The sequence below is a fragment of the Furipterus horrens genome, unplaced genomic scaffold, assembly GCF_987537825.1.
Source record: "Furipterus horrens unplaced genomic scaffold, mFurHor1.1.pri manual_scaffold_17, whole genome shotgun sequence".
NCBI lineage: Eukaryota > Metazoa > Chordata > Mammalia > Chiroptera > Furipteridae > Furipterus > Furipterus horrens.
The window spans coordinates 108,327,528-108,341,349 of record NW_028327187.1 but is presented as its reverse complement, the minus strand read 5'-3'; the positions used below and the strand labels follow the sequence as shown (position 1 = coordinate 108,341,349).

Sequence of the window (13,822 nt, the reverse complement as noted above, 5' to 3'; positions counted from 1 at the left end):
TTGTTGCTCTTAAAAAATCTGTTTTACTTTTGTTTTAGACCTAGAAGGTTTTGACTCCGTGGTATCATCTACTGAGAAACTCAGTCACCCAACCACAAGCAGACCAAAAGCCACAGGGCGGCGGCCTCCATCCCAGTCCCTCACATCCGTAAGTGTCTCCTCAATTCTCTACAGCTCAAACACAAGAAAGATGAGACAGTCTAGTTAAGGACTCTTCTGCAAGTGACTGTTTTGAGGGCAAGCGGGAGAGAAAAGTCATGAGATACATTGCTGACCGAAAAAAGTGATTTGAGAGTCTTCGGAATCAAGTAGTGTTTCTATTTGTTCTTTGTGTGTCTGCCAGCCAGGGGGACACTCCCTGTTCCCACTTTCTTTTTCTCTCCTTCCAGACTGATTCTCATTTCAACCTGAAATAAAATTGGTAAGAAAAAAAAATGTCATGTTTTATGATGGGAAAGGAGATCAAGGCTGGTTTGGTCTATAAATAAAAAGGAAGTTCTGCCACTAGACAGTGTGTGGCAGTGACAAGCCTTTCTCCCATGCAGACCTTTAGGAGAGTGTTTTTAAACATAGGAGGAACCTGGTCTTGGAGAGAGAAGTCAGAATACTCTGGATAAGCCGTAGAAGTGTTTTTGGGGGTTTGTTTTGAGTAAGTTCTTTTCTCATTGGGAATCTGTAACACATTATTGTGCCAAATTTAAGCAATGAAATGCATAAAGAAGGAGGTTGCTTGTAATCCTGCTCCCCAGAGCTAAGCAACGTTAGCCTCTTGCTGTATTCTTAGATTGCATTTAAAATTGCATTTGGATATATAAAATTGTTCCTTCAAAAGTGGGGTCACTTAGTATGCATTGTCTAGAATTTGCTTTTTCCTCTTATATTTCACAGCTTTCTCTCCAATCATTACACCTTCTTCAATAACATCACATTTAATGGCTGCCTAGTATTGTAATCTGTGAAGAGATAATAGTTTATCTAGCCGGTGCACTATCACTGAACATTTATGTTGTTTCCAGTTCCTCATTATAAACACTGAAGTGAGTGCCACTGTAGAAAAATCTTGATGCTTCTGCAAGCGGTGTGTGTGTCGATCTTTATCTCTCTATCAATCTGTCTCCCTCTCTATATGACCTTGCTTTGCCCTTGCTAGGAATGCAGGTCTATGGCCTTATGACCCTTCCCTGGATATACCAAGGAATTAACCTTTTGCAGGTTTCCCAGGACACTTTCTACTTTCACCTCATCACTGATGCCACCTAAGCTGTCATCATTTAGAGGGAAAAAAGCGCCACTTCTTTGAACTGCTTCTCTCATATCTTCTGAGTCTGGAATTGTGGTTTGAGTCATCCTACTTTTCCTCTTGTATGAAACAGACCTGGTTATGTGTTGGCACCTTTTGTGAAGAAAGTCTTGGAAAAGTAACCGACTGTCTTTTTCCTTCTTATGTGGACTATTGTGTCAATACTGCCTTCTTTGCCCTTCCCCTATTCACACCCTCCCCAACGTGCCTCCTAGACACACAAGGTATTTAATTGTTTGTTGGTGTCTCTATATTTACAGTTTTAACCCTACCTCCCACAGCTTCTCTATAAAACCTTCATCGGCTTTGTTTTCCCTCCAAATTCTTTCCTACTTTATAAGATCTAGGGGGCCTTGGGGCATCCAGAATTAAATACAGAAAAATGCAAGCTACCATCTCCCACCCCACCCTTGGTTCATACATCCCATGTCTGAGAGTTTGTATATATTTTGGAGGACCAGGTAAAGACATCTCATCTTCGTTCTGCTTTTAGACTCCACATTTGTTCATTCACTCACTCAACAAATATTTATAGGTATCTGTCTCCTACGGGCTCAGCTCTGTGCCAGATACCAAGGCTGCAACGAGAATGTGATGTACCCAGTCTCTGCGCACAGAGAGCTTATGGCACAGTGACTCAAAGTTTGGCATTTTATATGCAACGACTTTATTTGTGGGCTTAAAACTATAGCATACATTTGTGCTTTAAAGAAGTAGAATTACTGTACCCTCTTCCATTCATTGCTATCCATCATGCACATTGAATTCATGTTGACTCTTCTTCCAGTTAGCACTGGTAGCTTTTTCATAGCAAAATGGGATTAGTGGACATGGACATATTCCTAAAAGGCCATTGAGGGAAAGACTGAGGAAATGCTGTAGTTATGACTGCCCAGCCTGGGGCCCCTCACTCTAGTTTGAGCTATTTATGTTTACAGAATTCAAAGAGGAAATTTGATTGACAGGCCATGAAGCATAGGTTATATAGGAGGAAACTGACTTTAAAATAAAATCTCAAAATGAAAGGATTCAGGCATTGCAAGATAGTTAAGTAATTAAGCTTAGATTAATAAAGAAAGCTTGGTTGGGGGGAATATTATCCTAGGTAATGGGATTTTCAGATTAAATGAAGATTAACAAACAAGACCTTTGAATTTTAAAACTGCTTATAAATCTGCTAAATGTATTAGGTTTCTACCTTATTAAGCAAATACACAGAAGAACACAGACAGGATTTGTAGGTGGGGTTTTTCTATACTGGCACCATGTGGGGATTCTATATAGGACAGTTTCCCCACTATAGGGGTAGAAAGCATAGAAGTGAAGCTGAATATGAGGTCACTCAAAGGAATCTCTGGAAAGAGTCTTCCTTCAAAAAGATTCCTTGCCATGGGAACTCTCATCTTCACTTGCTTTGTCCTAAACTAGGAAAATTCTAGCACAGTAATCATTTTTGACCAAGTGAATCCCAGTGAATTGGTTCACATTCATTCAGCTTTTTGATCTTCACAATGAGGCAAGAAGGGTAGAAGTGTTATCTCCATATTTTATCAAAATATGCTGCCATTCTGTAAGTATGCCTTATCCAAGATAGAATCCAAACTGGATGTTGATTGTCCATGGCAATGAGAGTAGAGATTTAGTGGCAGGTACCCAATTAGGTATGAGCGTGCTGAGCTGGCAGGCAGGCTGCGCTCTGGGACTATAACAACTTTGATTACTGGTCCACGGGCCTGGTGACCCCTTGCCCTTGGAAACAGTTTCCTCTTAGAGAAGTCCTTTTAGGCACTGCACTGTGCCCATTTGGTGGTCCTGGAAAAGGATCAGGAGGGAATAGAAGAGAGGCACGTTGGAGGCCCCCTCCTCTCAACCTGTGTGTTCTTTCCCACTGGACTGTCAGCTCTATGAGAGCAGGGACCATGTCTGGCATGTCACCATTAAGTTCAGTACCATGCTCAAGCACACGTGGCAAATGTTTACAGAAAGCAGGGAGGCTCCAGGGCATGGAGGAAACAGGAAAAGTTAGATGACGGATGCTTGCATGGATGAAATGACCGATGGGCATCAGTTGAAAGATCCTATAGAAAGATCCCTGGTGTAGGAAATCTTGCTTCTTAGGCCCAGTTCTGCCATTATCTCTAGTGCACAGATAATAGCACACTTTCTGCCTCATGGGGTTATAATGAGGAGACAAACAAAACATAAGTGTCATGTGCTTGGAAAAGCATATAGCATTATGTTAACAAAAGCTATGTCAGCTAAGGTGTAATTCTGACAAAAGCATTTTCTTTTGGCTTTATCCAGTCTTCCCTTTCAAGCCCTGATATCTTTGACTCCCCAAGTCCCGAAGAAGATAAAGAGGAACACGTTTCGCTTGCACACAGAGGAGTGGACGCATCAAAGAAAACTTCAAAGACTGTTACCATATCCCAAGTGAGTGACCAGCCGTGGTGAAAGTGTCCCTATAGCACGGGACCCCTGCCTTTTCATGTATGCTGTGAGGAGTTATAAACCAAACAAGGACAAATAGATGTCTTAGTCAGTTCAACCTGCTATAAAAGTGCCATGGATTGGGTGGCTTGTTAACAATTAAATTTATTTCTCACATCTCTGGAGGCTAGAAGTCTGAGATCAGGATGCCAGCCCCACCAGGTTCCGGCGAGGGCTCTTTTCTGGGCTGCAATCTGCCAGCTTTTCATTGTATCCTCACATGGCAGAAAGAGGGTGTAAGAGCTTTCTGGGGTCCCTTTTAGAAGGACACCAATCCCATTCACAGGGGCTCTGCCCTCATGACCTAATTAGATCCCAAAAGCCTCACCTCCAAATGCCATCAAAATGGGTTAGTACCTCCACATATGAATTTTGGGAGGATACAAACATTCAGTCCATTGCAACGGACAATGCAAGTTTTTGTCATTCTTTAGTGACAGTGATTACTTTAGTAATCAAAATTCCCGAGGCATGTTACGAAGTCTCCAAAACTGGGCAGAATCCCTGAGATACAAGTTTGATTGATGATTTCCCATGTTCTCTTTTGTGGTTTGATCTCCTCCTCATACCATCGACCACATATATACAAATGCTGTCACACACCAACACCATGACAACAACCAAGACAACTTAAAAAACCTAGAGGTGTCTAGGAAGAATACATTAACTGTATTAAATGCTGTGCCCTCTGCCCACAGTTCTTGACTTTTATGTTTCAAACTGGTGGTGTCACAAACTGGGGTTGGCAGTTCATGAATTTGAATAACTAATGGTGGTATCTTAAAAGGTGACTTGGACTTATTTATGAGGATAAATTTATGGTTTGAAAACATTTTAATGTCATGGCATGCCTAGGGGATGGTATAGCTATTTTAAGTTATTGGCTTATGAGAAGCAAAGAACACATTGTTTAGCAGTTGTGTGTTCTGCTCATCCTGTGAATGTGAACCAAGATTTTGAACTTGATGCTAAGAGAGCAAAACCAACTGGAACTATTTTCTATGAATGCTTGTGACTACTTTCTGTCTAAAAGTAGAAAACTGTAGTCATTTTTAAAGGCGCTTGAAGCAGGAATTAACATGGAGAAATCAAAGGTTATGTGGGCCTTTTCCTCTCACAGATTTAAATTTTCACACGTGTAGTTCTTCTTTAACATCTGATACAGTAAGCAACACTATAATCCCATAAAAATAGAAATTGTACTTATTCACACAACTGAAGTATTCTCCCTTTAAAAATAGATTTCATTTGCAGAAACTGGATTTAGCCCCCCTTTTTTTTTTGGTTTGTTTTTGGGCTTTTATTTTGTTGTTGTTGTCTGTTTTTGTGACCATAGGTACGTACACACGTATAGTTAGTTGTGTTCTCTCTGACCTCTCAGACATCCTTGGGGTGTTTCTACAGTGACATCTACTGGTGGCCAGTGGCTCTTCATGGTTCTGATTTTCACGGTTCTATCCCGTTAGCCTATTTCACTTCCCTGCAGCTGTAATGTCGTGTTGTTTATTGCTTCTAGGAATTCCACTTGAACTAACTTGGTGAAGGTATATATGGTGGCCTCTATTCTGTGAGGATTTTAAAAAGTACTTGTTAGCTGAAATGGGCCTGGAGAGCAGGTCACATAGGAAATGCTCAGAGAGGCATTCATTCAAGAAATGCCTGCGAGTCAGCCAGTGTGAGGACACTGGTGGACTAGGGGAAGTACATGAGGGTGCAGGATGGGAAAGTGAAAAAGTGTGAGCTCAGGAATAGGAAAGAAGCAAAGAAAAAGACAAGAGAGTGAATTTTCAGACTCGGGCAGCCACGGTCATGGTACCAGACTGAGGGTCCAGCTGATCGGGAGAGGATTGAATCCCAGTTCTGCCAGTTATTAGCTGTGAGACTTGGGGAATTTCTCAACCAAGTCCCTAAGCCTCCCATTTCCTGCTCGGTCAAATGCGTGTGCCAACTGATCCTTGTTTCAATTGTCTAGCCGACATCCGGCATGTGACCAGTGCTCCATAAATGTCGTCCCTCTTCCCTCTTACTATAACTCCTACAAACAATAAGCATGGGATGGCTGATTGCTATCTCTGGCAGAAGAAAGCGCTTTTCCTCAATGGGAACTTGGCAGAGAAACGGCAAGCAGAGAGTCTGAGAATACTGGCCCATCTGCCTCTGCCTTACTTTGCCCAGTGTCTCCCTCCAGCACAGTCTAACTACAGACTCTGCCTCCTCACCGAGCCAGCCGAGCCCCTCCTTGGCTCCCGTCCTGGGTGCCTGGTGCTACAGGGAGTTCGGGCTGTGTGGCCAAGCTTCACCACCAGCCTTGACTTCTGCCTGTTACTTACTGCTCACCTACCAACATCCTGTCCTCTCACCTTCCCTTGCTGCCGCCTCCTCCTCTAGGCCTGTCACATGCCCAGTGACTGCCACACGCCACGTACCCTCTTGGTTTCCTCAGGACGCTTCTTCATCCGGCCTCCTCCACCTGTCTCCTCTGTCTCCAGCCTGGTCCTCTTGGGCTCTTTCTCTCATTATATCATCCAGCTCAGGGTCTCTGCTACCTTTGAGAGTGAACAAAGCCCTTCTTTAAGCCTGTCTCCTCCTGAGGCTTCTCTGTGAATCTTCTTTCTTTCTCCCATCTTCCTTCCTTCACCAATTTTCTGGGAACAGTTCTAAACCTGCAAGCCACACCCCTCACCTCTCAGGTGCTGACTGCCTTAGTCAGGTTTCAGTCTCCCCCAGTTTTCCTGTCAGCACCCCTAACCCACTTAGCCAACCATTGTTCTCCTTCTGGAAATTCCAGCAGGGGACTTTCATAACCCAGGCTCCTCTTCCCATCTGGTTTTGTCCCTTCTCACCACTCTGTCATCGTCCTCAAGGACTCCCTTTCCTCACCACCTTTTCAATGTGGAAAGTCCCCAACTTCCGTCATTGGGCATCTTTTCTAGATCTGTGCTCTTCACCCCCACGGCTATCTTTTCCTCTGGCCATTACTCTGGCCCAGCTCACTGTGTCAGTTGTTGGCTCTGCCCGCTAGACATGAACTTCTGCGGCTCTGCACGTCCCTCCCCATGTGCAGACTTCTCCTCATCTGCAGGGCGTTGGTTGCTCTGTCTGTCTGTACCTCACTGGGCTCTGAGCTTCTTGAGAGCCAAGAAAATGTTTTGCTCAGTTAAGAGTTTTCAGAGCCTAGCAAGTAGTTGGGACTCTGGGTGTGTATATTAAACAGATAGGAACTACCTGGCCAGAAAGGTGGTCAGATGTAAAACATACAGGGGAAGGCACTTCAAGGGGAGGGGGAATGGTGCTTAGGGGCTTGTGGATGAAAGAATGAGTAGCGTATGGGGGGAGATGGGGGCAGTGATATAGGTTGGGGGGTTGCTAAACACAAATCCCTAGCCTGAGGCCCCTGTGCCCTCCCTCATTACAGGTGTCCGACAACAAAGCACCCCTGCCGCCCAAGCCGGGAACCATGGCGGCAGGTGGCAGTGGTGGGCCAGCCACTCTATCCTCGGCGGCACCTTCCCCCCTGTCGTCCTCTTTGGGGACGGCTGGACACAGGGCCAACTCACCATCTCTGTTCGGCACGGAAGGAAAACCAAAGATGGAGCCTGTAGCCAGCAGCCAGGCAGCCATGGAGGAGCTAAGGACACAGGTCCGCGAGCTGAGGAGCATCATCGAGACCATGAAGGACCAGCAGAAGTGAGTGTCTAGGGTCCCTTCTTCATCTGCCTCTGGATCACTCTCTGCTGGGTCAGGGCCTAATCTGCAAGCCTGGGTCCCAGCTTGCTCTGGAGAGTACCCCAGCCTCCCTGTGATGGTGTCAGCAGGAGGTGGCAGTGGGTGTGAACCCGAGAGGTTTCACTGAGCTCAGCTCCCTATATAACGACCCGCCGAGGGAGGAGGTGGCTAACAGGGACTGATGTGCTCGGCAGGTCGCCGAAAGGAACAATCTTTACATCCCCATAAAATACAGTATGCACATGTGCCACTTCTTTTTGTTTTATCCTCACCTGAGGACATGTCTTTATTGATTTGAGAGAGAAGAAGGAGGGCAGAGAGAGAAAGAGAGAGAGACAGATACAAATTGGTTGCCTCCCATATGTGCCCCGACAGGGGATCAAAACTGGGACCTTTTGGTTTATGGAATGACACATGTGCCACTTCTTAATCAGCCCAACAGCCAGCTTTTCCTCTGGCATCAGAAAAATTGCAATTTCTTCAGTTAGCTGCCCAGTGCACTAATTGGCTTGCATTTAGGGGCTGTCATGTATGAAAAGACATAGGGAATCTTTAAACCCAAGACTACACTCAGCAAGATGTTCTCCCCATGAGACTCGAAGCACTCTCTGTGCATGCTCACACACAAACATGCTCTCTCCACATCTGTCATCCTCAAGGAGCATTTCGATGGGGAGGAAGATCTGAAAGCATAAATAACTAGCAGACATAATTATTACCCAGGACGCCATATGCAGTGACAAAAACGGTCAAAGGATTAGAAGTCAGGAAGTACTTACCTGAGTAAGCTGAGGCTCAGTTTAGGAATCAGCTCTTTCTTGGAGGAACGGGGTTGATGGGGGAGAAGCATCTCAAGGAAGTGTTATCCTGAGTAAGATTTTGAAAGACGGCCTAGGCTTTCCAAGAGCAGAACACCCCACCAAAGGGAACAGCATGGACAGGTTCATGGGCACACAGCGGTCAGTGGGTGGTGGGTCAGCACATCCCTGGCACCTGGCCTCCTGGGTAGGGAATTGTGTGGGGTGGTGGCGGGAAATGGGGCCAGAGACCCACCGTCTCTCAGGAGATCACCCCAGCACCTGCCTCCTGCACAGGGCTGGAGGGCCCTGATGGGTTTTGTAACCATGGACTTTGGGGAATAACTGGGTTGGACAAAGTTCATTTCTTCTCTAAAGGACTATTCAGAGCCTCTGCTGTCCATGGGGAAGGTGGAGAGGAGCGCATATGCAGTGTTTCCCAAATGTACTTAATCACAGAACTTTGTTTTTTTTTTTTTTTTTTTCAAGAGCATTCTAGGATGAGTGTTCCATGGAACTCACTTTGAGCATTATGGCTCTTCAGGTTCTGGTCCACTCAGGCAGGACTTACCCCAACCTGGAAGGGGCCTGTCAGATAACTATGTTGATAGGCAGGATGCAACTAGAGAGGGTCTCTTGGAGCCAGCCACACTGCCCCTACCTCCTTAAAGTCCCCAGCTCCTATGTGGCTCTGCACATTATCAGGTTTGAGTACCCAAAAGCCCCATCTGTGTCCAGGTGACATTAGCCCCCTGCCTAGACAGTGACCCCACACCCCAGGACATCCCAGAGCACTGGTTCTCAACCTTCTGAACAGGACCATTGTTGGATCAGGCCAACCTGGATCCAGGGCTTCAGCCATGAGGTCCTCTGAAAGGTGCCTGGAACCTTCCTGAATGTCTGATATTGCTTGCATCTGAGTACAAAATCTCCAGTGCTTTGGGGCTGCTCCACCCCATATTCATCTCTCCACTGTGAGGCCTGGGCATAGTTGGCAGGCATTATCCTTCCCCAGCCAACATCTTGCATCCACACATCCCAACGGCCCCTCTCCAAGGCCTGCCTTCTGCAGCTTTCCTCAACCTAGCCTTTATGCCCAGGACAGTGGGTTCCCGTCAGTCTCCTACCTTAGCTCTTGGTGTCAACCTTTTCTCTGCCTTGAGCTCAAGTCTGTGCCAACTCCACTCCTCCCCAAGCATGCTGGTTCTTACCTCCTCTCTGCCCTGGCTCTCCTCCATCAATGCCCCCATCTTCCTTCTTCCTTGTGGAATGGCCTGTTTTACTAGTTCAAGACTTCGTGACTGTCTTTGCACCTCCTTCCCCAGCTAACTGCCCCAACATGGACTGCTCGAGGCTTTGCCTGCCATTATCTTCCCAGAGTCTTGCTGTTTGCTTAGGAGCTCACCTTCTCTGTCTTCCCTAACTAGTGCCCACTGAGACAGTGGCATAGAGCATGTGCTTGAAAAAATACAGGCATGCCTTATTTTATTGTACCTTGCTTTATTGAGCTTCACATGTGTTGCTTTTTTTACAAATTGAAAGGAAGACCCTCCACAAGCAAACAGATTACACTTCACTTTATTGCACTATTTTCTTTATTGTGGTGGTCTTGAAGCAAACCCTCAATATCTCTGCATTCTGCCTGGACAGTAACGAATCACACTGGTGAATGTCAGAGAACCGAACATATTGTCAACATTGTTGGGACACTGGCCAAGGTCTAGGGACCATCAGAAGTGAGCAAATGCAGTGTAACTTCTACCTTACTTGTTGTGCTGTTTCTGCAGTCCTCGTTTTTTGATTTTCCAATCCAGTTTGTAAAAGTGTACATGTAAAATGGAGTGCTTGATACCCTAAAATGGAGTACAGCGCTCTAAGCAGCTGGGATGGTTCCAGTGTCCTAAGTATAGAGCTCTGAGCTTGCAAGATGGCTAGTTTTGTTTTACTTCATCATTTAAGGTCGGGAAAGGCATTAGACTGTGTGTCCTTTACTTTCTCTATGACATGACTACCATATCATTAGTTCAGTTATTCTACCTCTGAAGTTTCCAATATACCATATTTTTCGCTCCATAAGACACACTTTTTTTCCCCCAAAGTGTGTGTGTGGGGGGAAATGTCTGTGCGTCTTATGGGGCAAATATTGCATCACAGACCATAATGTTTATTACCTGACCTGTCAGCGGTGGCGACAGCTATTAGAAGAGGAAGCAGTAAGCCCACATGAAACCCCTAGAGATACTTGAATGTCCCACTTTACTGCTGAATCTCAGGGCGTCTGGTCAGTATGAAGACAGCGAAGAAAGTGATATCAGTGATTGTGAACAACTGAGCTTCATCAATTCTGACACTAGCAATGATGAGTTCTTGGGGTTCCCAGAAAACTAGAAGAGTCCTTGAACCTTAAAGTCTCTCCTCATTGTTAATGACAGCGATGATGGTTCTTAATACCGCTGTTGACTGCTGTTCACTTTACAGGGTTGAAATATTGTTCTGTTATATTTTATTAAATAGTTTAATACACCATTTGGTTCAGAATATTTTTTTCTTGTTTTCCTCCCCTAAACCTAGGTGTGTCTTATGGTCAGGTGCATCTTAATAGTGCAAAAAATAAAGTAGCTATTGGTAGGATTTCATGAGAATCCACAAAAACATACCAGTAACCTTTTATTCATTTAAAATTCTGGGAAAATAAAGGAAATGTATATGGAATGTTCAAAATGTCTACAATGAAAATTGTCATGTAAGTATGTTTAAAAACCACTGATTCTATAGTAAAAGGATAGTTAGTTTCCAGTCAAGATGGCTGAGAGGGAAGACAACAGAATATGAGCCAGGTTACCTGTGGTCTAGTCATTGAGTAAGTTAGCCACTTCTCTAGGCTTCAGTTTCCCCATCTTCTCTTAGGAGGAACTTGGACTGAGGGATCTCAAAGGTCACATCAGACCTACTATTGGATAGCTACATATTTTGGGAGCCCAGAAATAATGGCAAACCTTTCTGTCTCTGACAAATTTGAAGCAATAACAATGCAAAGAAAACCATGTTCTGTTCATATTTTTTTTCTTGTAAAAGGGTCAGGTGGATTTTGTAGTGATAAGATTCTCCTGATCTCTTACTGGGGAAATGTGCACCTTTGTTTCATTTCATTGTCATTTGCTTTTCAGACGAGAGATTAAGCAGTTACTGTCAGAGTTGGATGAAGAGAAGAAAATCCGGCTTCGGCTGCAGGTGGGTCCCTTGGGGTCCTGCTGCCTTGTGAGAGGCTCGGTTGGGCATGGGAGCAGCATCAGGGCTTTATTTTGAAAATAAATGATAGTTTTCTCTGTAAATTTAGGCATGCTTCCTGTGGCAATTTTCTTAAAATTTTACAGGCCCCTTCACATCCTTTCCTGGGACCCAGAAAGTTTTGGGAAAGGGAGACATTAGTAAATGTGCTTCCAATTGGGTTTCTCACTTGGAATTTACCTGAAACATCTCTGAAAATCTCTCCCTGGTTACCAGAGGCCTCATTGTAGTAACTGCCAGAGAACATGGCGCTGGGGAGACCCCACTGCCAGCTGGCTGCTGTCATGCAGTTGTTGCGATTGCAAGGACCATAGCCGCCCACCTTCGGCACTTGCTCTTCATCTTTTTACCTCTCCCTGCTGGTTGTCAGTCCTGCCAGCGTATCAGAGCTCTGTACCCCACTAGCCTCTGATCCAGTTCAGCTCTTACCAAATGGCCAAAGCAAGCCTTTCAGCTTTCATCCAGTTGGTGCCTTTGGTGGTGGTTAGGACCCATGCCCCTTAAAGAAGGGACAGGTAACTGCTTGTCCTCACTTTGAGGATGCTGACAGACACCCCCTGGCCCAACCACAGCTGCCTTCCAGCGCTGCCAGGTGGTCCCATGTGTCAAGGCAGCCTGCTCTACCCTCTGGTCAGAAAACTTAACTATTGCTGCTTTTGACAAGTTTTGGATGCTGGTAGCCTGAAAATTAAACATCCACCACTTCTTAGCATGTCACATCTGTGTGCCTGTCCTTTAAGTTTATGCATTTCTGGCATCATTATCAACTCTTCATTCAGATGTCATTTTACTCATTTTGCCTTTAAGATTTTCTTTCAATAAACCAGGTTGACTTTTCTGTCAAACCAGCCAATTCATTATGATTGTGTTGGCTCTTCTTTTTCCTTTGTAGATGGAAGTTAATGACATAAAGAAAGCTCTTCAATCAAAATGAATACTTGATCACTGAAATGTCGCATTATTCATCCTGAGTCCAAGACTCAACTTTTCTGCCCCAGCCAAAATAACTTTGTGCCAAAAGATTAAAGATTTGCCTCACTATGTCCCTGTTTGAAAGATTAGCACATAAGTCTTGATAGCACAACACAAATTCCATCCAAGAGGAGACTCTTCCCCATGGTGTAGCCCTGGGTCTGGCACGGGTTGTGACTTAAATAGAGCAAATTGTGCTAAAGGCATTTTTACTATGAGATCTAATGCGAAATGAAAACTCAGGCAGTTTAGTCCATAGTGGTACTATTTTGATGATATTTTCCATTAATAAAATGTAATTTCAGATTATTCGTTTACAAGCTTTATAATTTTATGATTTTTTTAAATCGTGTTTTGTCACAGACTCCCCCAGTATTTGTATTACACATAGTCTGGAGCGAGTGTCCCTCTCTTTGGCTGTAGGCAGAAAGCTGCCTCGCTTTGTGTCCCCTCTAGGAGTCTATTACATATGCAATTTTAGATCCAAGCCGTCCTTTTTCCTGCCAGCACCGCCCCCCCCCCAAGATCAACTTTAGCTTATATGTGATGGTATATTTACAAAAAGAGAAAGAGAAAATCTGGTATTTGCAATGATCTGTGCCTTCTTTTTACCACCCTCTTGATTGGAACTTTTGTGATGCAGCTACCATGATTGAAAAAAAAATTTTTTTTTAGCCACTTATCAAAGACCACTAGAGGCCACTGTCTTCAAAGCTTCTCTCCCTCAGCCAAAGGTCCTAAGAGGAGACGGCTGTGAAGTTGGGTGTGCTCTGTGGCGACTTTTAAGTTCTACTAGTTCTAGATTCATGAAATTAGAAATGTCACCCCTGCTTGATTTTTTCATCAGCCAAGTTAAATCCCCTGCTTCCTGTCCTTTGCACCTTTTGCGTGAATAGAATATGCATTATTAAAGCAAAAATAAATAAAAGTAAAATGCAAATAAAAACAAGGGGGGGAAGTTGTATTATTTCCTGCACTGGGTTATCTGTGTGTGTTACCGTTTGAACTGTACTCACATGATGTCATTTGTCTCACTCTCTTGTAACCACTTCCTTAGGTGCAAGGGGGGTGGGGGGGTCTTGTCGAAGTGGAGCCATTGGTTCTTTCTGGCATTGTTTGAATTGCTTCTTCCCTCCCAAGAAAACTGGTGTTTGCTTGTCTGCTTTATCTTTGTAGCAAGTGAACAGTTCAGCCTTAGTCTGTGTAACTGCTTTCTCATCCTTAGCTGAAAATAAGGGGACATAGGGTA

General features: G+C 44.6%; 1 protein-coding gene across 6 annotated transcripts in view; it reads left to right on the top strand.

The window, feature by feature from the left end:
• SH3KBP1 (SH3 domain containing kinase binding protein 1) overlaps positions 1–13,276 on the top strand; it is a 318,770-nt gene extending 305,494 nt beyond the window's left edge. For 5 of the 6 annotated variants that reach the window (XM_090264192.1, XM_090264195.1, XM_090264193.1 and 2 more), the window contains 5 exons: positions 39–148; positions 3,605–3,733; positions 7,206–7,477; positions 11,481–11,544; positions 12,494–13,276. In XM_090264192.1, the coding sequence (XP_090120318.1) occupies positions 39–148; positions 3,605–3,733; positions 7,206–7,477; positions 11,481–11,544; positions 12,494–12,535 (617 nt within the window). In that variant the 3' untranslated portion in view covers positions 12,536–13,276. The remainder of the gene's footprint in view (positions 1–38; positions 149–3,604; positions 3,734–7,205; positions 7,478–11,480; positions 11,545–12,493) is intronic. The other variant, XM_090264196.1, reaches the window with a different exon arrangement.
• The last annotated feature ends 546 nt before the right edge of the window (positions 13,277–13,822 follow it).